We start from the raw sequence: 26,563 nt of genomic DNA, 5'->3' as shown, positions 1-26,563 counted from the left end.
ACGCTGACCTGTAAAAACTATGACTACATACAAACAGTGAATATTAGTTACACTATACATTAATAGGAACTCAATTCATTTACATGTTTGGTTCACTACTGAGTGAGTATACTATACCTTATAGCAGGGATTTAGAAATACTATTCCCAGTATCCCCCAAAATGTGAATGAAGACATGACCTTAGTGGTAACCATGGCCCTGCTTTATAAAGGCACATCTTACAGTTTACTCTGTGTCTCCAATTTGAGCTACTCTGCAGGTGAAATAGAGTAAGTAGAGTGCAGTGAAGAGAGCAAAACATATGGATCTATATCAGTTAAGTAATTCACAGCATTAAAACATTAGTATTTATTATTTTAAATCCACCTAAATGTTAAAAAATGTAGATTATAAACACCAACATATGCTCCTGTGCAGATGTTATTTAAAAAAAATACTTAAGATACAAAGAGTTGGAAGACTGCGTCATATTGTCAAGACTAACACGAGTGATATACAAAGGTTAATAAATCCGTATGGACTGAACATGCAAAATATAGAACTGCAACATGCTATATTGTGTATTATAAGATATTGTGCTTTCACATTCTACAGTAAATCAGAACCGTAATCTCAATGAACAATTGGCCTGCATTGACAGCGAGCCACACATGGACTGACATGGCTTGCTGTATGTAAACATTTACAGAGGTGGAATAAGGAAACAGTCGAGTGGCTCTGGGTGAAAATGTTGCTCAGACTATTGCAATTGAAACTGTTCATAATAAAGTTACAATAAAGTTAATGTCAAAAAGTATTTAAGACAAAAGACACTTTTAAGCAAAGGCACAGGCACGAGCAATGCAGGCACATGAGGTGGTAGGATTTACCCCACAGGGGCCAACACATTCAGGGGATATGGACCCCCACAATCAGTTCTCTGTTAACTATACCAAATGGCATACAGTGGACACTGCACTCTGATGATTGCCTTTCAGTTTTTTTTAAACTTGCAGTGCAGGGGACTCCAACCAACCCACATACAGAGATATTTACAGTGATCCTCCTGAGGCTAACAAGATGCTGTAAAAGGATCCTGTAAGGAATTAGTCTCACACTCGTCTCTTCTTGCTTGACATATTCCTCTTGACAGTGTCCTTTCTGCTTTGTTACCGCTGAGGTACCAGGAGAGGTAAATCATTGCGGCGGCCCCCCCCGTCCATACGTGACATTCAATCCACAATGCTCCACTGACCTTTAAGCCTGGATGAGCACATGGCAGGAGGGGCCATCTACAGCAACTTTTATTATCTGCAAGACAGAATGAAGACAAGAGGAGAAACGGTTTGTATCCGAAGATGATTTGCAAACACAGCATAACAAGCTATATGCCCAAATATTTCCTCACAACACTGTATAACTGAAAATCCTGTCACTCACAGTTCTGTGTCCTCAATGCAGTCTGGGTCCTCTATGGTCTCCAGCCGTCTCTTGCAGGCATCTAAGATCTTTTTCCTTGGTCCTAAGGGGATGTGGATACTCTTAAGGTCGTGATCAGAGCACAGCAACAGTGCTTCAAGGTCAATCTTCTCCCTCTTGAAAATGGAGAAGAAGTCAATCATGTTCTGTGTGGCGAGGAAGACCTCCAGAGCGCTTGTGTGAGCCTCATCATTGTCGTCCAGCCCTAATTCCACTTCTTCCCAGGGCAGCTCCTCCACATTCCTCTCTTGAAGGCTGCGTGCACTGCCGATGCTGTCTTCATCTGCATTCGGGTATTGGTGCAGCCGACTGCGTAAACGCACATTATTGCCTGACCGGTCTGCACTGTCCTCATCCCGGCCACCGATGTCAAACATCCCCCCACTCACATAGTTCCTCCTAAAGACCATGGTGCCCAGACCGGGCCTATTGAACAGGGAATCATGTCCCGAGTCAGTGCTGATCTCAGAGTAGTCTACATCGGGCCCGTGGAGGTCCGGCTCACTAATGGCACGTGAAATGGCATCATAATTTTCTCTGGGGAACATGTCACGGATATTGCGACGGCCACGGTCCTGTGGGCTGACGTAAGTCCCCTGTTTGACAAACATGACATCGTTGCCCAGCTGAAGTCCGGAGAGGGAGCGCACACTCTTCCTCCCATCCTCGTAGATTTTAAATGTCCCATCTCCTTGCTTCCTCTTCTCCAGCTTCCTCTGAATCTTTGTCTTCCCTCGGTTTGTGGCATGAAGAGTAGCCTAACAGGACATGAATAAATATAGTAATTAGGCACAATATCACATGAGAGGATTAGATTTTCCAGACATAACTAGTAACCAAATGTCCGGGTTCAATTCATGTCAAAATGCTGGCCATGCTAGTCGGCTATTGCAGTAGGTCCACCACTGAAATATCTCAACAACTATGGATGGATTGGGGACATTCATGGTCCCCAGAGGATGTATACCTCTGCCATCGGTGATCCATCTAGTTCCGTCTAGAGCCACCACGAAGTTGACATTCTCGGTTTTTAATGACATATCTTGACAACTATTGGATGGATTGCATTGACATTTTGAACAGACATTCATGGTGCCCAGGTGATACATTGTAACAACTTTGGTAAACCCTGTACTTTTCCTCTAACACAATTGTCAGGCCAAAATTCCCACTTGTCTGATATTTTGGTTAATGGCCAAATACTTTCAAAACCTGTGATGCGAGACTGGAGTTGGAGTAGAGAGACAACCGGATTGTTTCACAAGTAGCCAGTTTACAAGCTAATTTTAAACCAATATAAAGCTAAACCCTCATCAGACGGTAGCCGGATTCCCAGATTGGATTTCAGCCAATGCATTCCGCCTCTTTTGATCTCCACATGGAGTGTTTAATTGTTAGCAATGTCACTGTGAACATGTTAGCATTTAGCTTAGTCTTGTCTTGCAGTTAGGAGTAGGAATTGTAAAACATTTTACAGTAAAACTACGCAAAAAAATGATAATAAAAGAAAAAATTGAAAAACTAAACAATGCGAACGTGCAAAACAAAGAGACTCTGTCCTTAAAGAATAGGTAGAAAAAAACCTGCTGACCTGAGAATATGGCACACTGACTGTGGCTACATTTAAGTTGTGCAGCTTGTGGCTAACAGAGCTGCTGGTGTAACTGGAAAAGCTCATGACGTCTGACGCAGAAGCCTCAGAAGTCTCCTTATGAAATCTCCGCTCCATGAGTTTGTGGTGTTTCTTCTGCATCTTCACACACTCCTTAATCCGCCGCTCAGCATCGCGAAACGCCCGGTCCTTCATCTTGCTGACCAGCTTCGTGTTGAGGCCCGTCTGCTTGGTGGCGATGGTATCCAGGTAGCGGACGCAATCCATGTGATTCTTTGTGGCGGCCATGTCCAATGGCGTGTGGTAGTCGTTGTCCAGGCACCAAATGTTGGCACCGAAAGACACCAGGAAGAAAAGGCAGTTGAGGTGACCATTGGCAGCTGCCAGGTGGAGCGGTGTGTTCCCCCATATGTCACACTTGTCAGGGTTTCCTCTGTGGGCCAACAGAAAGATGTTAGATATTATATTTTGACTATGAGGATTTCAGATTTACCAAATAAATGTCTCCAGTTCTTGTTCAGACTGTTAGTAAGGTTATGGATACCGGTTCCCTCCTTGGCCCTCTGTTTAGATGACTCACTCATGAGTAAGCATTTGATCTTTTGATTATTTTTTCAGCACTGACCTGTCATCCGTGGGTTGTTAATGGGGCCTTATTTAATAATTTATAGTCCAAACACCACATTGCCCTTTTGTAAAACCAACCATACAGTAGATCTTATCGACATTTTCTTTCTTTTTTGACCATTTGGCAAATAGAAGGTTTGATTAAAACAATCTGTCAAAAGGGAATGTACTGTTATGCAGGGGCCATAACTACAACTATAAGCAACGTTTACTCTTGGCTGGCAGTCCACGACCTTAGGGTTACCTCTCTGTGTGCTGCACTGTTGCTGCCTTTTCTGTAACATGACCACATGCTTGCCAGCACCACTGCTACACTACCTGTATCCAGTTTCAGGGGAGGCCTAATAGGTTGCGCCTGACTCAAAAAGGACAACCGTGCGTGATGTCACACTGAGTTCCTCAAGTCAAAACATAACAGTATCACAGCTGTATGGATGACGTGGAGGGCAGAGGTGTATGGAGCTTTCTTACTTTCCTTTCGCATCATGAGCCTGCTACGCAAATCTACAGTGTGCGAGCGCATATGTTTGCTCATTATTCTCACTTTCAAATAGTATTCCATTAAGCGTCTAACTGATAGTATCGTTTAAAAAAACTAAACAGGATTTATTAATGGTATACAGCTCGTCTGTGTCCATCACAACTAAATATTGTAACAACACATTAAACTTTAACTTTTTTGCATTTATATTTTCAGTTTAGAGTCATCTGTATGGTCTCACACCACCTGAAATGACAAGTTTACTGAACTGTCTTGTCCCCGTCTTCCAATGTAGCCTCGTACAGTCTGCTGAATATTTGATACGATGGATTGTGAAGCTACTGTCGAAGTGCAAATGTATAATTGATGGATTGTGTTGTAAGGCTTTTGCAGGGAATGCGTGTCTGCAGGACCCAACCTGGGCAGCGATTAGCGAAGTGAAGTCTCACTCTGATTTCAGCCCCCGTGCTCATTTTTGTCTGCAACAGGATTGGCTTCAAAATGCTCAGAAAAAGCAAAAGCAGCTTTAGGATCAGGAGGTGCTTGAGTTCAAATGTATGGAAATGGTTGTCATCAGTGTGCATGATGGACAGCCCAGAACATGACAATAAAACAATAACCAAACAAAGGAATTGCAATGTTATTCCTGCGCTGAGATACATGAAGGAACATCAAATGCTATTTAAGAAAGATAAACAGCCATTAGCTATGTTGAATTTTTATTTTGAAAATAAATATTTATCACCCTCAGATTATGCAATATGCTTGTGGTGGAGACCATCTAAGATGACAGCTTTACGTGTCATAATTTATGTCTGTCCTACTAAAGACCGCAGTGGTGATAGTTCTGCCCACTTATCCCTTCCCTGTTCTTTATCACATTATGGGCTGTTTGCCTCTTCACTTCCTATGACAGCTTGATGTTACAGCAGACTGCTCGGTGCAATATACTTGTCAAATAGAGCACTGCATGGCATCTTTCCCATGAAATCGTCAAGCAGCATTAAACTTATCTTCATTATATCCCAGGGTCTCACGAGTTTGGTGCCTCAGTGAAACATTATGACAGCTATGTTTAATTTTAATACCTCGTGTCAATCAGGACTTTATCTGCCATCAATAGAGGAATATATATATGTTCTTGGCAGCAGAATGACGCCAGAGCCTTGTTTACACTTATTCCGTGGGAAATAGGGAATTTAGTATTATCACATAAGCCTTCCTTTGTTGCCTGTGTGTTTTAAGAAAACTTTAAATAAAATAAATGTCCTCAAATCACATATTTTGCATTCAACAAACCAAACGCTGATGAATGATGTTGTCTCACGTTTACGGTACATCTCTCACAAACTTTACTCAATTAAGCAGATTCATAATGGGCCCCATTTTTCTGGCTGACAGCAAACCAGGTCAGCCAGAATAGATGAGGAATGGGCTGTTCATGACTACCAAAAACATTTGCACACTTTGCTGGAGTAAGGCCAGCATTTATACCATGATGCAGCCTCCTAAAATGATCTGCTGTTAATTTGATGAATCGTTTTCTTCCGCCTGTGACGATATCAAATTGGTAGTTAAAATTGATGAAATGAAATGTTTCCTTTTTCCATTAACGTTAATGATTCAGGAATGAGTAATTATAAGTCTCTTTGTGGGACAACATAGATGTTTTAGCTGTTATACAGTAAAAAAATGTCACTGAATGTAGCACTAGAATAACGTTTTGTACTCGTCATATTAATATCTCAACGACTCGTTCCATGTATTGGTGCTTTTTTAATGAACAGTGTCATGTTAAATGCAATGGAGGTGCTAAATATTACACAGCCCATAGTTCTATGTGGCTTTGCAAAATGACAAATCTCCTGCTATGACATATTGGTAATGATCTTTCAGATGATCATTAAGTTACAATGTTGAGAAAATATCTGGTGAAAGACAAATTTAGTTGACAATGTTTAATACCAGTGTAAAATGTATGATGCAAATAAAGCCCTGTCTCTGAAATGGTGCATCGGCCTGTTTCATCTTGAAATACCCCTCTAGCCTAACATGGGTATTTTTCAGACATGCCGAAATACAACTGAATAGTTGCCAAACAGGTAAAAGGGCTCTTCTTAGCCAGGAGCTAAGCCTGAGGTTATATTGTTGATATTTGTCAGAGCCCCTCCTCCTCTCCTCTGGGTATGTTAAACTCAAAAACATTGCTGGACCCTGTAAAAGGTGACCTATAGTTACTGGTGTATTGCTACTTTAGTTGCTAAATTTGTATACTGCGAAACATGACTTTCATTTGGGGTTATTGTTTACCTATTTCTACCCAATCTGACAGCGCAAATTGTTTGTAATAAGCAAGACAAATGATAAAATACGTGCTCTAAAATGTTCAATACCTATTTCGAATTACTGAAGATGGACACCGTGGTACGCACACGCACTAAGTCACACAGATACCAATACTTTCTACCCACCCCCTCGCCGCGATCAGCCGCAGAGTCTCCAGGTTGCCGTGATAAGCAGCCCACAGCGTCGGTGTCATGCCATCCTCATCCGGCGCGTTGAGATCCTTCCGAGTCGCCTCCTTCAGCAGGTCCAGGTAGCCATCCCGGGCCGCCTTGTGGTACCTGTCATTCATGGTGCAGAATTAATCCTCCCTGCTCGACTCCACTCCGTTTCATCAACACCACCACCATCATCGTCGTCGTCATGCGGCGATGTAGTGGGAGCAGACCGGCTGAAGTCCCAATTCGTCCCGCAGTCGCCACAGAGCCAGTCGCTGCTGATCAGTGGAGGAGCGCGTCGGTGGTATCCAGGGACGCCACGGTGCACTCCAGCGTGCGGGTAACAGTGCTCCCGGTGGCCGAGGTGGACCAAAAAAAGACCTTCAACAACCTACAACACATATACAATATGAGTGCTTAAATATCAAAGAGAAATGAATGTTGTACCCCTAACTGAGGTGTCATTTTTGATTTAATGATGTCCCCATTGATCTCTCCTCTGGTGTATCTGAGGCTGTCAATAATGACTGTAAAAAGACAATATCCTTAAATGCTGACATACACTCATTTGCCAGTTCATCGGGTACATCCAGCTGAAACTAATGCAATCTAATGCAACAGACCTGCAAATAAACCTCCCTTCATAAAGGTCTTCATATTCAGTTTTTGTTCACTGTTTTAGAGAGGTGTTGACGCAACTTGTCATTTCTCCATGATGTAGTTTAATGCACCTCTTCAGTCAATGTACACGTTAATGGCTGGTTCAAAAACAATGTACATTTTACGTTTCTATTCAATCTGAAAACATTTCTGAAACCTTTCAAACTCATTCATCGGGAACAAACTTCAAGACACACTGAAGCGTGTATACACTTGTGCAGGGTATTATTAGCACAGACACTTGAGAACACAAGCATTGCTGTCTCACTGTGACAAATGAGGAAGAGTTACTCCGGTGTGTATTTTGTCAGCTTTCTTCTGAATAAACCCATTGTTCCCACTTTAAACTTTCCATTCCTGGCGGTATTTTATTCAACAACATTTTTGCAGACAAAAAGAGTTCATTGAGTGTCGCAAGGCGAAAGTCCCTCACTCTCAGACCCACCCCGATGAAAAGGACATCGATTATCTATCTGAAATAAGAGGCGACGCTGGAGTTCTCTGAAACGTCCATAACAATGGGCACAGATAGCGGCCAGGCTTTTCATGTCCTACACCTCAGGCGTTCTGCAGAGACACATGACGCAGGGGCACGTTTCTTTTAAGCATTCTGCATTAATGAGAACTGGGAGTATTCCCTTCAAGCGCCGAATTAAAAAGATAAGAGTTTTACACGCGCTAAGCCTGTTTAGAGAATTTAGATCGTGCTTAGAGTGCGATGTAGCTGCATGGGGTCAGCCGCAGCAAAAAGGGCATCAAGTTGAACACGACGACTCATAAAGCTTCTAAAATATATATGAATGCAAAAATATTATGGGGAAAAAAAAACATGCTTTGATGCAGTTTTGTTTTACCTTACGTTCGCATTTATTTTGCGCATACTGTTTGGACTTATACAACCGAAAGCCCTGGAATACAAATGTATCGTGTAATATCAAAGAAATGCAGTTTATCCGAAAAGCAACCGGTTTCTTGTATTTTGGAATACGTGAGAAAAGGTTTTTCGTGGAAACATCTTTTGAACTTTACTTGAATATTTTGTGCAAAACACGCTGTGTTTGGTAATAATATGGTGTTATTCATAACAGTTGACATTTATGGCTGCACACGTGCTCAGTAAACCACGGCGTTTCTGACGAGGTATAAAAACCATGATGGCTCTGACAGTGTGATTCTCAGGATCACACTGCATCAGGTAGGTTTACAGGTATCCTGAAACCTATACCTTCATTAAGAAGGTCACTGCTTTGTCGGATTGTCATAAGAGCATCATCTTTTTTCTAACAAGAGCATGCACGTTATTATATTTCACCTGTCCTGGTGTTAAAGTCTTTTATCATAGATGGAGAGGGATAGTGTAGATTACTTCCCTCATAGCTTATTCATGCAAACATGTTTTTTTGGATTCTCACTCTATACAGCACTATAAACATGCAAATGAAATCCCATTTGCTTATTTGAAACTACTCTTTTGTGTCTGTGGTTTCACTGGGATCTGCCTTTATTTATAGGGAGCAATTGAGTGGGTGTAGCCGTTAAACCTGTAACGTTTAAAGACGGAACCAGGTGCAGCAAACGACTCATTTGTGAATAGGCTTTAGAGAAGGGAAGGATGTGTTTAGCCACCGGCTACCAATGCGACTGTTTGACCCATGGCAATCCCTGTGAACCATGCAGGATGTCGGCCAAAGACAGGGAGACGGAGGAGGCCAGCCTGTCCAACAACATCAATGTGCCGAGTCAAGTGGAGAGCACGTGCGAGCCCGACCCGAACATCCCTTCCGCTGGAGCCCTGAAGGACAGGGGCCGAAACTGGGGCTGGATGCTGTCCGGGATCATTTGTGTGAACGTCTTGATCCTGGGCTGCGCCCTGGTCAGCGGCAGTGCCAACAACAATGTAAAGATCGGCAGCGCTGACCTGCAGGTCTTCCTCATCCTCCTCCTCCTCCTCACCTCCATCTGGATGGTTTACTATCTCATCTACACGGCCAGGAAAGAAAATGCTGTTGATTACAAGGACGGCCATGCTGGACCTGTATGGCTCCGGGGTAAGTAACTGTTGCACATCTTCAGACTAAAGTGTTTTTTTATTTGCTGAGAATGTTCAAACTAAGTTTGCTCGTTGCTCCTTCAGGAGGACTTGTGCTATTTGGATTGCTCAGCATCGTCATGGATATTTTCAAGATAGCCAGCTACGCCGGCTTCCTCCACTGCGATTCTGCCGTTAAGGTTGCATTTCCTGTGGTGCAACTTGTCTTCGTAATTGTGCAGGTAAAAATGCATATTACAAAGACATGAATTCGTTAACTCAAGTCTTTATCATTGCAAAATGATTAATACAATTGTGCTATCAATTTGCAGACATACTTTTTGTGGATGCACGCCAAGGCCTGTGTGCAGCTACAAAGGAACATTACACGGTATGTAATTAATGGACCACTCACTGTGTTCTACTTAAAAAAATGAACCCTTCTCCTTTAGCATTTTGTGTTTTAGTTGTCGCCACAGTTGTGATGTTGTATTACTGTCAAAATCTGAAATTTCTCCTCATTGGCAAACCTTGAAATTATGCAATCAGTATTATTTATATTGCATTTATCTGAAAGAGTGCTGCAAACAACGATTATTTTTATTATTGATCATTCTGCAGATAATTTTCTTGATTGGTCGATTAATCATTTGGCCGATAAAATGTCAAGAATAGTGTAAAATGTTTATCACAATTCCCCAGAGCTCATGTTGACATGCCCAAAGATATTCAGATTACTATCATAGAGGACCAAGACTAAGTATTCACCTTAATATAGCAAAACTCAAACTATTAATCGATTATAAAATAGTTTCCAGTTATTTTTCTGTCAATTGACTTATTGATTCTGTATAAATCGGACATTAAAGCAGATCATTAAAAATAAAAGAAAATCAACACTGTTTTAGTCTGATCATTTTTTTCTTTTGATCCCCTCTTGTCTTCTTATTTAGCTGCGGGCTGATGCTCACCCTCTCCACAAATCTAGTTGTGTGGATGACTGCGGTCACCGAGGAGTCCCTACACCAAACAACATATCCCGAATATCCGAGCAACGACACCAAACTCTCAGGACGAAGCCTGTTCATCAGCAAAGGTAATGAAAGCAGATGCATCAATCAAAGCAGATATAGTAACGAGTAAAGTACCACAACTTAATACTTCTGTCTACCTGTGCCCCGTCATGTCTTACAGCGGGTTATGGAGACGAAACATGCAAGTGCAGCCACACTTCATGTAGCATCTTCAAGGAGGCCTACTACTACTTGTACCCCTTCAACATTGAGTACAGTCTCTTTGCCTCAGCCATGGCATACATCATGTGGAAAAACGTGGGCAGAGTAACAGAAGAACACGATCACCACATCAAATTCCGTATGAAGGATATATTTATCGGTCCTGTGGCAGGAGTTCTCTTGGTGGCGTCGGGCCTGGCAACCTTCATCGTGTATGAGATGGAAATGGTTAACGGAGATATTGATGACGACCGGAAGGATAAAGCAGTGATGATGCACTTTATCATGAATATAGTGATAGTGACCCTGATGTCCGTCTCCACTGTGATCGGCTGTGCCATCTACAAGGTGGACCACAGGGAGCACGTATCAGAGAAAAGCCCCACGCGGAGCCTGGATGTGGGGCTGCTGGTCGGAGCCTCGCTGGGGCAGTTCATCATCAGCTACTTCACCATCGTAGCGATGGCTGCAACTGGAGCCAAAGGCTACCTGAACAGGCTCAACCTGGCCTGGGCGATCCTGATGGTGATCCAACTCGGCCTGCAGAACTTTTTCATCGTGGAAGGGCTACATCGGGAGCCCTTCCACGAGGTGCACCCGATCACTGTGGTTGCAAATCCATATGTGCTGCAGCCGAGCAAAGACCTGGGCACCTTTGAAGGATCAGACATGGACGCAAAGCCCAGTCCGGTACTCGCAGCACACAGCCCGCACGCACACAGCCCGCACGCACACATGGCCGGGCACAAGCCCAAACTGTTGTGGAAGAGACGGATTTTGAAGGAGGTCTGTGCGTTTCTGCTGCTGGGCAACGTCATAGTGAGTAACGCTCTCCCTTACACTCTCAAAGTTACTGCTTGAAAATGCACCGCATGCTAAACCTGTTCTCCTTTCTGTCTTTAACAGCTGTGGATCATGCCGGCATTCGGTGCTCGTCCCCAATTTGACCACGACACTGAAACGGAATTCTACGAATTCAACATGTGGGCTGCGATTGTAAATATTGGACTTCCCTTTGCCATTTTTTACCGCATGCATTCAGTCGCCAGTCTCTTTGAGGTTTTTCTGACCTCATAACGCATGCAGGAGCTCACGGCAGCCCACTGTTTTGACAATATAAAGCTGTTTTGTATAAATTGTAGTTTGTTTTGATGTTTCTTTGTTATTTCTCTCTACATTTGTGAAGTGCACATTTGTCAAACAATGTTTCTCATGATGTTAAAGCTTGTAACAATGCAAATGTATTCAAAATATCATTGTCAGAAGTCAAACAATAATTGCGATGTTAATCTTTTGTGACATCAATTATTATCATTATTAATAACACGTTATTTGCCGTATACAGCTGTAGTGATCAACCCAATTTTATAATTTTCTGACATTTTGTAGAGCAAATGATTAATTGATTTAATCGAGAAAAGAATTGGTAGCTTAATGGATAATGAAAAAATGTGTTGTTTGCAGTCCTAATTATCATCTTTTTGGGACTTTACTAGGCTCTGGATCTACTGTATACTGTATCTGAAAAGGTTTTTTTGGGGGGTAATAGATGTTTTACCTTATTGTTGATTGGCCACTATTTAATTAAACATAGATTGTGGACATCCTACTACGTTATGTTGTTTTAATCAAAAATAATCTATGTAATTTAAGTTTTGTAAATTTGAACTGGTTGAAATAAGTGCCACTTGGGTGTGATTTTGTGCAAAATACCAAAAACAATAAATCTAATAAAACCCATGGTCACTTCATTAATTAAACACATGAAATAAAAGCTCTCCCATAGCTTTTGGAAGATCTTACGAGCTTGAAATAAAAGCATTTATCTACACTGGAACAATATCATGCGACATAAATTCATAGGATGTATACAAGAAGCAGAAATAGCTATTCATGTGACTGATGTGTTCGTCTTTACCTTTGAGTCAGGCACATTTAAAGCCACCATTCCTTTGGGTCCTTAGCATAAGGTTTTGTTTACACCCACGTCACCAGGAAATACATCCGCAAGTTTCAACATGCTGAGACAGGTGATCGGTCCTACATTTGACTTTTGTGATAACTCATAAACAGTATTGGCTTTTGAATGTGGTGTAACTCGACTGCTGTGATTTAAATTACAAACAAATCCGTGGAAACGGATATGTGGAAGATGAGCATTAGCGTTAACCTGATAATGTATTTATTTTACGTTAACAGGACTCACAAGACGCTCCTCTCTTTGGGGAAGAGGACGGTAACATAGGAGCCAGAAAGTCCAACATTAGGTGAGATGTGCGAGCGTCCGTCGGTCCTAAGTGACTGTCCTGTTCTCAACAAACGCTTTATCATCAAATCTGTGTTTCAGACACCCGCTGGTCTCCTTCTTCCATCTCTTCTTCCGAACAAGTGCCATCTTGGTCTACTTACTGTGCGACATCTTCAGCAGTCGTTTCATTGCCTGTATGGTCACCATCATCCTCCTGCTGTCATGTGACTTCTGGACCGTGAAGGTGAGCGGGTCGGGTGGATTACTGGATGTGGAAAATAAATAATCCAAAATCATGCGTCGGTTTTATACACACCTTGTTTGTGTCACGCGAGGAGCTGCAACTAGTTTTTTTTACGACGCTGAAGTTAGCTTCAGGTTCGTAGCTTCCGATTCTGCAGTTCTAGACCATGTTGGACCAGGTCCAGATCAAAACCCACTATACTTTATGCTATATTTTAATCTGGACCTGGTTCAACTTGGTCTACATATATAAAAAAGAAAGTGTTGAAAATCTGAAGCTGTTTTTTAAAGACTATTTGGGAGAATCTAGTCCAGATTTGACTTGATTAATTATAGTGGTTTTGGATCTGCACCTTGTCAAAACAGTGGAATCTCCCCTTTTTGCCTTTTCACAAATATAATAAAGCTTTCACACATTTGAACGTGTGTTCCAGACAGAAGGAGAATCTGTTGGTTCAGTTTAATATAACTTTCCACTTAACTGTCAAATCCAAACTACTGCGAATCAGAAGCTAACTTCACATTGCGACCAGTACCAATACATCTGAAAGTTATTGTCACAATTAATCAATCGTTTGTTTAAAAATGCCCCAAAGAAGTGAGAAAGTTCCCACATTATTTTAGCATCTAATCCTCTCATTAAAGAAGCCGTTCCAATAGTTGCAGATCAAGTTTTTACTTTTATCGGCTATTTTTTTGTTTGTTTTTTTTGTCATTGAATCTCCATGTTCCGTGTTGGATTACATCTTGGGTTATTTAGTGAATATATGGAGGTTTATGTTGTTAATGACAAATCAAAGTACATGCGCTTTCCCCCTCAGAATGTATCTGGCAGATTGTTGGTGGGCCTTCGCTGGTGGAATCAAGTGGACGCCGATGGAAAGAGCCACTGGGTGTTTGAGTCAAGGAAGGTAAGCAGAAGGTACATAGATACATTCCTTAAAGACCCAGCGGGCATTTGCACGGAGCTCTTTGCGGCCCAAGAGAAAAAGAAAGCTTTCCTAACAAAGGTTTGGAGGAGTAAAGACACACATTTGGAAAAACAACATCTTTTGTAAGCTAAACCGTCTCATCACATTTCTTTTTTTAATACATATTATTCAGTGTGACTTTGGCAGCAAGCAGCTGGAAAGTACTAGAAATTTCGGTAAATACACGGATGTTCATTGTAACTCAGAGGTGACTGTGTTCCCGTATGTGCATCCTGTTTGTTTCACAGTGTAATGGAGCTGCGTGACCTTATTAGACAATTGAAGATGGTGTAACATAGAACGGCTGCATTGTCCTCTCTTAGAAATGTCACACGTCACCGTACGGACATTGGACATGAATTTCCAAAGAATAAACCAGTTGTTTTTTTAATCTTGGATTTTTTTTTTGTAAACAGACGCACAGTCTGAACACGACGTCCAGTGCCGAGTCCCGGATCTTCTGGCTCGGACTCATCGTGTGCCCCATCTTCTGGATAATGTTTGTGTTCAGCACCATCTTCTCTTTCAAGATGAAATGGCTGGTCAGTTCGGTGCTTTCGAAAGTGAACGTCGATTCAATTTCCGTCATAAATAGTTGCTAATTGTTGGTCCGTGTCTTGTCCCCCAGGCTGTAGTGCTCATGGGCTTGGTTTTACAATGGGCAAACTTGTACGGCTACGTCAGATGCAAGTTCGGTGGACAGACCAACCTGAGAAACATGGCACAGAACTATCTTGGTGCCCAGATTTTTAAACAGGTATGTGAAGAGAAATAACACTTAACATGTTTGTCTGAATGCCATGATGCATTAACTGTTGCATTTATATTTTTGTTCACAAAAGGCAATGAGAAAGACAGAGGAACCTTGAAGTTGAAGAGGACGAACCGTCTGCAGTGTGACGGACACATTATTGTACCTGTTGGTCTTTTCTGAGGGTGAAAGTGTTTTTGATACAACTGATTTTGTATCGGGGTTTTTTTCCTCTGAAATCATTGACTGATTAATTCAGGAATAATTTCCAGACTTTCTATTAATGCAAATAAAAACAAAACAATAGTTGCTGTTGAGAATAAATTGCATACAGTAGTTGTGTCAGTGCATCAGTTCAGAGCACAGGTAGACTGATACTTGTTACTGATGTAAGGTTATTGTGAAATGTAAACCCTGACTGATAAACTGAGTTTACCACAAAACTGGCAAAGTCCCTAACAGGCTTTAATTTGTTTTAAAATAGCAGTTAAGGAGGTAATGTTTAAATTCCGGAGTCTTGATTAGATTTCGATCAAGGGCAGTTTTGTCTTTAGAAAATGAAAGCATTATTTTTTACATTACACTTTTGTAACTTTTGACGTCTCTGAATGTATACTGTTGTGAAAAGAGCTTTGGGGGACAATTAAATATATAGAGATAGATGTGTTACCTTATTGTGCTACTATTTGAACTATAGGGGCGGGGGTCTTACTGCTGCTTTATGTTGTTTTAATCAAACTTTATAAAATATTGTGATAAATGATATTGGGATATGGCAGGGAGAAGTTGGTGAAGTGTATAATGTTTAGCTACAAGTGCCACTTGGTTGTGAGTTTACACAAAAACCGACGATTTACCCTGGACATCTCTGAAATTGTTGTTTTACAAAAACATAATAAATACAAGAATAAACTCATGACTATCATTTCTGGCTGGAAGTGTCAACGTTATGTTATTAAAACCAATAGAATATATATTCGCCTCTCATTAGCTGTCCTTCAACAGCCTTTGTTTAATGTTGGACATCAACAGAGTTGTGAATTATTAAGCTCAACTGTTTTTATCTAAAGTAATGAAGTGCAGCAGGTCACCTGTCTGCAGTGAATGATTACACCACGAGGTGGCAACGACAGAGCATCAGTGTTTACCAGAGGCCAACGCAGCTTCATCCGTCTTTTCCTTACATTTAATATATTTTTTTTGTATTTTTACAGACATACTATAATATAAGCAGAGAGTGTTATTCAATATCAGAAAATCTTCACGAATAAAATCTCATGTTGAGGGCTGAAGGAACATGGTTTTGTCATGTGTCCAGATGTTCCAGTTTTAAATAAAATATATATATATGTAAAAGAATAGACATGTATAAAATCTGTTTTATGCTTCATATAATATAGAAATTAGTCAGTCAATCAATTGATTTATGTATTTTGTAATTCAAACACATTGGAAAGGGATGTTTTTCTTCCCTTTCTGCGCAAAACAAATCAAACTGAGACCGTAACACAAAAAGCACAATACACGACGAACCGCGAGCTTGTTGCACCACTAACGCTTCCATAACTCATGTCACTCAAAATAATATCAGTGAAGGATTAATTCATTTATTTGTTTTGATTTTCAGAAATATGCCCACACACATCTTTATCAGACATCTACAGATTAACCACGAGTACAAATGAGAACCACAGTATTTGACACGATATAAAGAATGCGAGGTTAAATACGTGTAATAAATGTGTGCTGAGATTAGCATGTGGAAATCTGAACAGCTCAGTTTAGCTGTTTTTATTGTGATTAGTACCAGAAATCAAAATGGTCAACTGAACATGTATAGCTTGCCATCACCCAAGTCATGGCAATAAAGTATACACCGCCAAAACTGAAGTAGAGCCAGAAGATTGTCCGGTCCACTTTGTTGGCAAACATCAGATATCTGTTACTTTCCAGTGTCTTGGCATCCAGAGCGTCCAGGAAGTTGACCACCTTTCTGAGCATTTGACTGTCGTCTTCTAGGCCATTCAGCTGAATGGCACTAATGTCAGCTTTGGCTTCTGTAGGGAATGAAGCAGAATGAATCAGAACAGGTCATACAAGTTGTTCTTTTTTTTTTGTTTCAAATCAAGATGTGAGCATCAAAATACCCTTCTCAAAATCAACAACTTCCTCACCCTCATCCTCCTTCAGGTCCTTGTTTCCTGTGTTTTCCGAGAATGACCCTCCCCAGCAGCAGCTGAAAAGGTGGCCGCCATCTGTGGCCATCTTTGTCAGCAGCATGGACAGCAACATGCTGACCACCAAGAGGATCAGACACACAGAGAAGTGGATTCCTGCGGCACAGACGAGACAGTTAGAGACTCAAACTGCGATGCCGTTCATGTATTTGGTTTGCGAGTGTTTGTGACATGCTGACTGACGGATGACGGGGCTGCACTGGCCGTCTCCAGGGAGCTGATTGTTGAGGATGACGAGGAACATGGTGAAGCTGAGCACCAGCGTGACCTTAAAAGAGTTGCGTTCACCGCCTCCCAGCGGCAGAGCGAAGCTGACCATATCGGCTACGATGATCAGCATACTGGGCAGCAGTAGTGTTATGAAGGGGTTGGTAGATTTAATGCTCAATTCAACCTGAGGAGTGTGGCAGACAGAGTTTCATGGTACAATATAGAAACTGCATTTTATTGTTTGTAGAACTCCTGGCTTAAATACAAGTATGTGATTCGGGAAAATGGTGAATACTTTATTTTCTGCCAGTGTCTCGTGCATATTGTTTCTCGATTGATCAATTTGTAGTTTATTTTCACAAAATGGCAGAAAATAGTGAAAAATGTCCATTATAAGTTCTCATAGATGTTCAAATTACTTCATTTGTCCTGCCAGCAGTCTGAAACTCAAGTATATTACATCTACTATCACAGCTGACGAAGAAACGCAACAAATCCTCACATCTGAGAAGCTGGAATCAGGGAAAGTTTGATGATTATTGATGTCAAAATACTTGCAGATTCATTTTGAGATTTATTGATTACTATGTCGCAATCAAACAATTGCTGTTTTGTTTTTGTAAAGTTAAATACCGTTAGATTAATACCACTACTGCAAGAATTTGGTGAATCATTATTTAAAGTATAAATGACTATTGTACATGCTCACAAACTTACCATGAGGTAATTGCGGTCCCTTCTTAATTTCTTGAGTGTCACATTGTCAGTTCTCCAATCTCCATGGGACCCATCAACATTAATTATTCTACCGAATACCAGATCTGTACCACATCCTGAAAGAAAAGGCTTCTTTAAAAGAGCACTCCACTGACAGAGCATTGACTGACTCATGACGGGCAGTTTAAAAAAATAAAAAAAATAAAATCGAAATCATCTTTTACATCCAAACATGGCGCCTACTTTACCCACAATGCAACATGCCCTCCAACAGTTTGTTCAGAGATTCTGGTGTGTTAAGCTAGCAGCAACTAATGTAGCCTCATTTGACACTGCACAACACTTTATTATGGCAATGCCCTAATAATTGGAAAATCATCTAAAAAGCATTAAAAAAAACAAAAGAAAATGAATCAATATCTTCTTAAGAATCAACACAGATGTGTGCAATTATGAAATTAAGCCAGTTCACACATTATGACTTAACAGCCAATCTGCTCTAAGACTTTGATAAAATACTGTGTATTTGTATTAGTGAATTGCTGAGCTCACCTTGGTTGGACCAGCTTTGGATCGCAACAGGACATTCATCACTAGCGAAGGGATAGTTGAACAGGTTGACTTCACAGTTCACCTCTGCATTTATGATCACAGTGTGCTCCACTGTGCCATTACTGTGTACCAGCAGATCACGGGAGTTGTGAGACATAGTTGTTTTTATTCTACACAGGTGAGAAACAACAGATGTGTGGGATGAATATCAAGAAGTCCATGAATTGAAGTTGCGATGATAGTTGGATTATGTTATGTAACTTACCCATTTGTGACATGGAGTTCTGGGGTCCAGATTTTATCCACTGGCAGGGTCAGTTGATGAAATTTGTAAACTGACGTGTTCCATCCCAACTCAGGATCTGTCCACACCTGTGGTTTCAAATCAAAATGATTGTGACTGAAACATACTCTCCGTTTCTTTTTGTCCATTTGTTAGTATCTAGGAGCTTACAATTATGGCTAGCAGACGACTTGTGATCTGGAGAGTCTTTGTGTCCTGTTAATAAAAAGATAACAAATGTGGTTATGCAGAGTGTCAACTCCATTGGATTGCTGGTGGGAATGAATCGGTCATTGTCTCACAATTTTGCTCAGATGACCATTTTGTCTTCCTGCATGTATTTATTACCCGATCAAAAGAAATTCTCAAAACATCTTCAACATGTTGACATTAACAGGACTTAGGAATAATAAGAAAATGTATGAAACAATACTTACAACTGACAGAGTCTGGTACTCAATGAGCGGCACGTAAATCTTGTGGGTGCAGTTTTCATTTTGTGGCTGAGATAGATATTCTTTCTGAATCAATATTTCAGCCAGACATCGGCGATTTGTGCAGCTGGCACGTCCACCACCTGAAATTAGAGATAAAAGATTTGTTAAATACTTCTGCCATTCTACTGCCTCTCTAAACATTGTTTTGTGAAATATCTATTACACTTACCTACTGTTAGTAGAGTCAGTAAGACGACTGCCTGCCACAGGCTGTGGGTGAGAAATCTCAACATGTCTGGCTGTTAGACTTTGCGTGGGGTTGATAACTGCAGATTGACTTACAGCTGTGTTCCATCCCTTCAGGTTTCAGCCTAACATCGCACTTAAATAGGCCCGACTGTGACGTTTAACCACACGTGTACAATTAGGCACATGCACAAGACAATAGGGAGAACACCATGCCTGTCCAGCGTATCGCTCAGTGATCCTGTGTAAACAGTCAGAACACAAGTGCAATAATCTCACTGTCTGTTTACCTGCCAGCAGACACTGATAGCTGGCATTATAGCTCGTCACGATATTCTGTATTATAATGGGACTGTGGCTGGAGTCACCGGAGGCCGCCAACAATGGAGACCCGAGTTAACATGAATGTCTCCCAGTCATGGATGCAGGACAGCCATTATCCATACATTTGTTTTGACAGCTGGATGACGTATTCAGGTTTTTGTCTGTTTTTTAATTATTTGTTTGATTTGACAATAAGGCCCATAAGCTCATTACATTGTATAAAAGTAATTAGAATTTCCATTCATGTTAGATTGCATCATATTTATTTTGTATAAGTCTTACATGATGGGGTTGTCATCTGCAATTATATAGATTTAACATATCTATAAAATAGATGAGTGACATTTGCTTAAGTGTTATTCTCTAATAGGTTCTAATCTCATTAGTAGTACTTTATTTTTCAGCTGTATTTGTGCGTGTAGTTCTTTTTACAACCTTGACCTGTTATAGTAATATCTTGAGTGATTATCAATTTTTTTAATTTGTATCGGCAGGCTGTGTTATTTTTTGTGTATTTTGTGTTGATGGCAGCTTCATACTTTGTTAAAAGTCAGATTTATAGCGAATACGTTTGTGTTGGAAAAAAATATCATGCATGTGGGGTAAGAGCAGTTTAAAAAAGGTACTAAAAAGAAATATGAGAATTTCGAATTTCAAATCCGAAGCAGGCATAAATAAACCAAAAACATTTTCCAGACCCCCCCCCCCCCCACACACACACACACACACACACACACACACACACACACCTTTAAAATGTTGGATGTTGTGCGCCACATGGTGCATTAATAAATCACTTTTCTGTCCTGTACCTTTATAGTGTATGTACTGCAGTAATGGAAGTAAAACTCTTTTCCTTCTGTCTGTTTTCACTCAGTCGTTTTATAGCTGCTGCCTGTAAATGACAGACTGATGAACAATTTTTTCCAGGTTATCTCTCAGAGGAATGTCTCTTATCTGTCTTCACACATCATCTTAAACAACCAATACGTGATGAATGAGGCAGGATTCACAGTGTAAGGGGGGGGGGGGTCATGTTCTATTTATAAAAACACAACAAGGTTGTTTTGATGGTGTTGACCTCTTTGTGACAGCTTTGGATGCTCTTATGACCGCAATAAAAGTGGTTTAAAAGTTAAGTGTGTCCTTGCGGCTCAATTGTGATAGCTCTTGTCTTATCACAACCAAATTGAGGACAACTGAGACAAAGACAGCGTCTCCACCTTATGGAGCAAAGGTTAACTTTCTGTCTAATGAATCATGGAAATCCAAAGAGAAATGACTCAAATATACATAGCTGCAAAATGATCTATATGCTATCAATATTTCTCTGCCTTTATCGTTTTCTGGCAGACCGTTTAAATTACGCAATTTCTATTTCCTCATCCAGAAGCAAACAGAGGGCATTTGGTGGTTCGTTAGCGACCTTTTAAAAATATTCCATAGGTCATAAATTCTTCCAGATTGTCCAATAGGGTTCAGAGGGAAGGGATTGCTGTGATATCAGAACAAAATGGGACTTTGCTTGAGGACCAGGCCGGCCCCCGACACTCTGAGGTTACTTCCACTGGCAACACATCGTTTAGTGCTCGGCAGAACTAATGGGCTTATGAGACACCTGACGAAACTCCAATTTCTACTTTGAAAGTAAGTGAATATTTAAACATACTATGTTTTTTTTTTCTTAACATTTATTTAAAGTAATAAACGACAATTATGACATAAATAAAGATTTCAAGTGTCTATGTAGAGGAGAAAATCAAATTGACTTTGTGTTTTTACAAACTCTCATGGAGGTAAACATTGTGGTAAAAAGATTTTACTGGACTAATTGAAAAGAAGCTTTTAAGTTAAGAAAATAATTACAAATGTATTGGAGTAGGCACAAAACTCCACAGAATAATACTCAACTGAATAAAAACAGAATAATGAACAGAACAGAATAATATTAACAGGGTCAAGCCAGTCGGAAGGAAAATAATTAACCACAAGTTGCAATAATTAAACATTAACTCATTGACAAACAAATATAACAGCAAATATTAAGTATTGTCATGACACAATGATACATCATTAAATACACTATAGCATGGGAACAAGTGACTATTTTACTTTTTAAATATCTCAGCTTGATATGTTTGTGAATTCATGTTAACTGTGTGGAAACATCAACATCAACTGTAGTTATTGGAATTTGTATGAGCATTTCCCTCATATAGCCAAACAAAATACAACACAAAATAATACATACAGTGAGAGGTATAACATAAATATGAAAGAAAACATCCAGTAAATCTGCAGGAATCATAAAATGTAATTCAGACTCAAGCTTATTAGTCCAACACAGCCTGCAGAGTCAGAGTCAATTGCTCACAATGTACTCACATAGTGTCTTACACTGTATACAGAAACAGAATAATATTGGAACCACTATCCACTGAACCATAACAACATTAGCTACTCTTGGTAAGTTTCCCTGCTCACTGTCCTGTAAGCTGTTCTCGTCCTCCTCCGTGGACTCAGTGGTCGCTGTGTGGAAATTAACTGTGTGAAACCTGTGAGACTTATGAAGACTTCAACCACTTATGAGTGCATGTTGACTTGGTAACTTGCTGTTTTTCGATGCATTTTCCTCTATTTCCCTCCTATTGAGGCATTAACAGTCAATGCAAGAGATATATAGGTCACACTTTCTATGACTTTCTATAATAACATTTTTGAGTGCTAATACCAACAAGTATACAGCGCTATAAGCATATTATAAGGCATTATATTAAGTAGACATGGTTGTCATAGAAAGTGTTACTGATAAATGTGTAATTGAATTGTGTCTCCTTTTTTTTGTTTTACCAAGTTTTTTTAACTTTTATTTGCAGTTTTGCTCCTGCATGAAGGTGACTATTTTTACAATCTTTGAATTTTTCAGTCCGAGTATTTTTGTTGACAAGAAGCCATTTTAAACTACAGTAAAATTGACATTGATCTGACCGACAGGAACACCGTGTTTTAATGACTTAGCACTGTTGCACGTTTTAGACGTGATAAACCATTTATAATCCGAGATAAACATCAGCTACATGTTACAGCTGACTCAATTAAGCAATAAAACTCCCGATAAAAGTCTGATAGACTTCTTGCTCGGAAGGACATGGCTTAAAAATAACCACGTTGATCAGTGAGTGAGTCAACTCAGCATTGTGCGCTCAAACATAACCTTGATAGTGAGCCTTTCATCAGTGACAACTCAATCTGCTGTCAGATTACTGAAGTACAGTATAACAAAGTGTTAACAGTGTCCTGACTTTGGTGTTGAGCCTGAAAAGAAGGTGGTTAAAGTTTGACATTTGAGGAAACATTTGGAGGTGAAAGCTGTTAGAGGTGGTTGGAGGATAATAATTTACCCTCATGAGGACCAAAATAGAGGCCGAGGTTTTGCATAATTTACCGACGCATACTTTCTCAGGACTTGTGGATAAACGTCCGATTATATAAACACTTCATGGCCTCCCTCAAAAGCCATTTCCTCAAAACCAAGTGTTCCAGTCTGTCAATATATGACGGACAGCCTTCGGACTTTTCCATCATTGTTATCATGGAAAATATTCGCAACATGTTTGTATTGACATTGTATATTATAATGCTCAGTTTATGGTGTGTTGAATTATGAAATTAATTTAAATTTGTCTTTATGAATTCTATAACTGTGCTCACGATTCGTACTAGGAGTGACAATTGTAATTCATGCATTAGCTCAAATACTTCCAGTAGCATTTTGAACCCTCTGCATGATTACATGTGGTCATAATGCAGACATTAGTTTTATATGAAAAGCTTTTAGCACAACAGATTTGTACAGTGTCCAGACTGTAATGGACCTTGTGGTAAATAATCAACCAGTGAGAAACATTTTTCATACCCAGAGCTGGCCACTGCACAAGTCATCTGCTGCTGATAGCCCGAGGCACGGAGTGACCTAGGCTGCTTGCTCAAACATGAAGGATTCAGCTCAACAAACAAGCCTTGAGAGCCTTTTACATTTCAGTCACTTGTAATGAGTAAAATACTGTCACTCCTGTCCATGCCAAGACAACTGTCATCCTTACATGCCTAACATACCTTCTATTGCACGCTCGTCTTTGTACAGGAAACTGAAAGGCAGCCCCAGCATGGAGAGGGGTGAGCAGGTCGTCATCGATACCTACGACACTACAATCCACACAATGGGCTGTAAAAATAAGGGCAAGCGGCTGCGCTACATGCAGAAAGATGGCAGGTTCCCCGTGGTTTTCCAGAAGGCCCCTGGAGACTGGAGCCTGTACCTGATGGACATCTTCACTACTCTAGTGGAGATCCGCTGGAGGGTGATGTTCCTCGTCTTTTTCCTCTCCTACATTCTCTCTTGGCTCTTTTTCGGTCTCTGTTTTTGGCTCATTGCATATGTGCACGGGGACGTTAGCGATGTCGATAACGCACCCTGCGTGGACAACGTGCGTGGCTTCACCGGAGCCTTTATGTTCTCAATGGAGACCCAGGCGACTATTGGCTATGGCTTCAGGGGGATGACCGAGAACTGTATTGTAGCCATTATTGTGGTGACAGTTCAAGATGTGTTTAGCTGCCTCCTTGACACCATCATCATTGGTATTGTTGTTGCTAAAATGGCATGTGCGCGTAAAAGAGCTCAGACGGTTGGCTTCAGCAGATGTGCAGTGGTCAACCTGCGAGACGGCAATCTTTGTCTGTCATGGCGACTTGGGGACTTCAGGGGAAATCACATCCTGGAGGGTGTCGCCAGGGCCATGCTAGTCCGCTATGTGAAACAGCCACTGGGGTCTATTGCGATGTCATACCAGGACCTGCACATCCAGAACAGAGACATTGTCCTCGCCACACCGGCCACCATCATCCACACGGTGGAGCCGGGCAGTCCCCTCTACAGCCTGGGCCCCGACGACCTGCTGGGGGACGACTTTGAGCTGGTGGTGTCTTTCACCTACACCGGCGACTCTACAGGTATGCTCCACCAGACTCGAACCTCATACACGCCAGCAGACATCCGCTGGGGCCAGCGCTTTCAGGAAATGTTGAAACAGGGCAAGAGGCACTACAAGGTGGACTATGCTCTGTTCAACGTGACCACGAGGGTGCCGGTGCCCCTGATCAGTGCAGAGGAGTTTCACAGGAGAGGATGTCCGGTAGAGGCCAGTCAGTCCCGCGGTCATCTCCTTGCATCAAGCAAGAGGATCGGACGCACTCTCACGGTGAACCCTGACATCACTGAGGAAGCGATGCAGCAAACCCATTTGTAGAGTAGTAAGGTGCACTTGTGATGGACACTTTGATAAGATGTACTCTTGTAAATATATTTATATGTGACTTACAATACATTGTACCTGTTTTAATTCTTTAGATGAATACAATTCATTGCTACAAGTGTTAGACAAATAAAGTTGTCCTTGTGTAGCTCACCCACTTAATTCCAGGTTTGTTACATGATTACACTTTGAATACCTCTTAAATGTAACATCTGATGATCCCTTTGAATGGGAGGTGAATTGGTGAGGTGTACTAACATTAACATTAGGATGTGTCCGATTTGGCCATATAACTCTGGCTAGGGTGCAAGAGGAGCCAAGTTCACTTATTGTTGAGCTTTACTGTTATTGCAAGTATAAAACTCACATCCATTTATGCCATGACACGATAAGCCTTATTTTACAACATGTATCGCAATACGCAGTCAACATCAAATCACAATGCTTGAATGCAATAACAAATATTATTCATACTGAAACCCGGTGATTCACACCTCTAAAATGTCCTGGTGACCGAAAGAAAGTGAATACTCAGGTTTTTATATATCAGTTTGGTACTCACAAACTACTCACACATTGTCTGTACTCGCTGTTCCTTGGAACTCAGTAAACTGTCCGGCGGTGGGACCGGCACGAGGCTGGCTCTGTGTATGTGCAAAGCGCAGGTTCCTGGCCATGCAGTCGCGTGCCCTCTGCACCTCTGCTGCAGCATCGGGTGTGACATCATCTGACACACACTAGAAACACACGGCTCAGTTTCACATTTTAATCTTTTGCATAATGATTTAAAGCTCCCGGCTCTTAACTTTGATGAACAACAGTAAATTAAGAGATTGTACGGAATTTACAACTCTGTTTGTTGCTCTCGTTAGTCCCACCCCCTCACAGAACACAGTCGGCTAATATACCCATCTCTGATTGGCCAATAACAAATTGACACCTGGACACTTCATGCACACAGAAGAAAAAGGACCTGAGAGGTTCAAGTGCTACTCAAAACAAACATTTCAAATTATAACAAAAAGGTACACTTCTGCATAGAAATGCAAAAGGTATTACAAACCAGCTATAATATAAAATATACTGTATATTTGTAAATAGGAAATATATCAGATAAATAAATATGAAAACAGAATTATCAGGGTACTACATTCAATTATAATAGGCTAATAATTATAGAATTCCTCAATGACATAATTTGATGCCAGCGCTTGTGTGTTTATCCTCTTTGCAGTTCTACACTGCCACCTTATGATCATTGGGTGCAAAATCAAACCAGAAGTGGTGGCTATTTTGGAAAGTCACAGATTCCCCACTCACAGTAAGCGTACTCCGCACCACTCTGTACATCTGCTTTACTATTTAACAGAAAAGGACAAAAACGATATATAATAGTTTGACTAATTTCATATATCACATGCAGTT

The 26,563-nt window shown here is 40.8% G+C and overlaps 4 protein-coding genes and 1 long non-coding RNA gene across 6 annotated transcripts; 3 read left to right on the top strand and 2 right to left on the bottom strand.

Moving 5' to 3' along the window:
• Positions 1 to 334: 334 nt before the first annotated feature.
• Positions 335 to 7,006, bottom strand: ush1ga (Usher syndrome 1Ga (autosomal recessive)). 2 transcript variants are annotated; one of them, XM_076085893.1, is made up of 4 exons: positions 6,651 to 7,005; positions 3,051 to 3,504; positions 1,421 to 2,217; positions 335 to 1,291 (listed from the first exon to the last, which is right to left on the bottom strand). In XM_076085893.1, exons 1-4 carry the CDS (start codon positions 6,812 to 6,814, stop codon positions 1,288 to 1,290), a joined length of 1,419 nt encoding a protein of 472 aa, XP_075942008.1. In that variant the 5' UTR covers positions 6,815 to 7,005; the 3' UTR covers positions 335 to 1,287. The 2 variants fall into 2 exon arrangements, with proteins under 2 accessions (XP_075942008.1, XP_075942009.1); XM_076085894.1 differs by lacking the exon at positions 335 to 1,291 and having other exon boundaries at positions 1,417 to 2,217; positions 6,651 to 7,006.
• A 1,946-nt stretch (positions 7,007 to 8,952) lies between these two features.
• On the top strand, positions 8,953 to 11,681 carry LOC142937425 (proton channel OTOP2-like). Its single transcript, XM_076080340.1, has 6 exons — positions 8,953 to 9,388; positions 9,475 to 9,611; positions 9,702 to 9,760; positions 10,323 to 10,465; positions 10,564 to 11,423; positions 11,511 to 11,681. The coding sequence occupies exons 1-6, from the start codon at positions 8,953 to 8,955 to the stop codon at positions 11,679 to 11,681; spliced, it is 1,806 nt and encodes a 601-aa protein (XP_075936455.1).
• A 920-nt stretch (positions 11,682 to 12,601) lies between these two features.
• Positions 12,602 to 15,750, top strand: LOC142944778 (Golgi apparatus membrane protein TVP23 homolog B). The gene is made up of 7 exons (XM_076085892.1): positions 12,602 to 12,634; positions 12,804 to 12,871; positions 12,952 to 13,096; positions 13,917 to 14,006; positions 14,483 to 14,608; positions 14,695 to 14,823; positions 14,909 to 15,750. The coding sequence occupies exons 1-7, from the start codon at positions 12,623 to 12,625 to the stop codon at positions 14,933 to 14,935; spliced, it is 597 nt and encodes a 198-aa protein (XP_075942007.1). The 5' UTR covers positions 12,602 to 12,622; the 3' UTR covers positions 14,936 to 15,750.
• Positions 15,751 to 18,547: 2,797 nt separating this feature from the next.
• On the bottom strand, positions 18,548 to 19,578 carry LOC142937420 (uncharacterized). Its single transcript, XR_012949404.1, has 4 exons — positions 19,254 to 19,578; positions 18,988 to 19,032; positions 18,799 to 18,905; positions 18,548 to 18,703 (listed from the first exon to the last, which is right to left on the bottom strand). It is a non-coding gene; the product is annotated as an uncharacterized LOC142937420 (long non-coding RNA).
• Positions 19,579 to 23,989: 4,411 nt separating this feature from the next.
• LOC142937413 (inward rectifier potassium channel 16-like) lies at positions 23,990 to 25,132 on the top strand. Its single transcript, XM_076080320.1, has one exon. It carries the CDS (start codon positions 23,990 to 23,992, stop codon positions 25,130 to 25,132), a length of 1,143 nt encoding a protein of 380 aa, XP_075936435.1.
• Positions 25,133 to 26,563: the final 1,431 nt, after the last annotated feature.

Source organism: Anarhichas minor, unplaced genomic scaffold (genome assembly GCF_050575085.1).
Source record: "Anarhichas minor isolate MPS153535 unplaced genomic scaffold, ASM5057508v1 ptg000007l, whole genome shotgun sequence".
Classification (NCBI taxonomy): Eukaryota; Metazoa; Chordata; class Actinopteri; order Perciformes; family Anarhichadidae; genus Anarhichas; species Anarhichas minor.
This window is presented reverse-complemented; position numbering and strand designations above follow the sequence as displayed.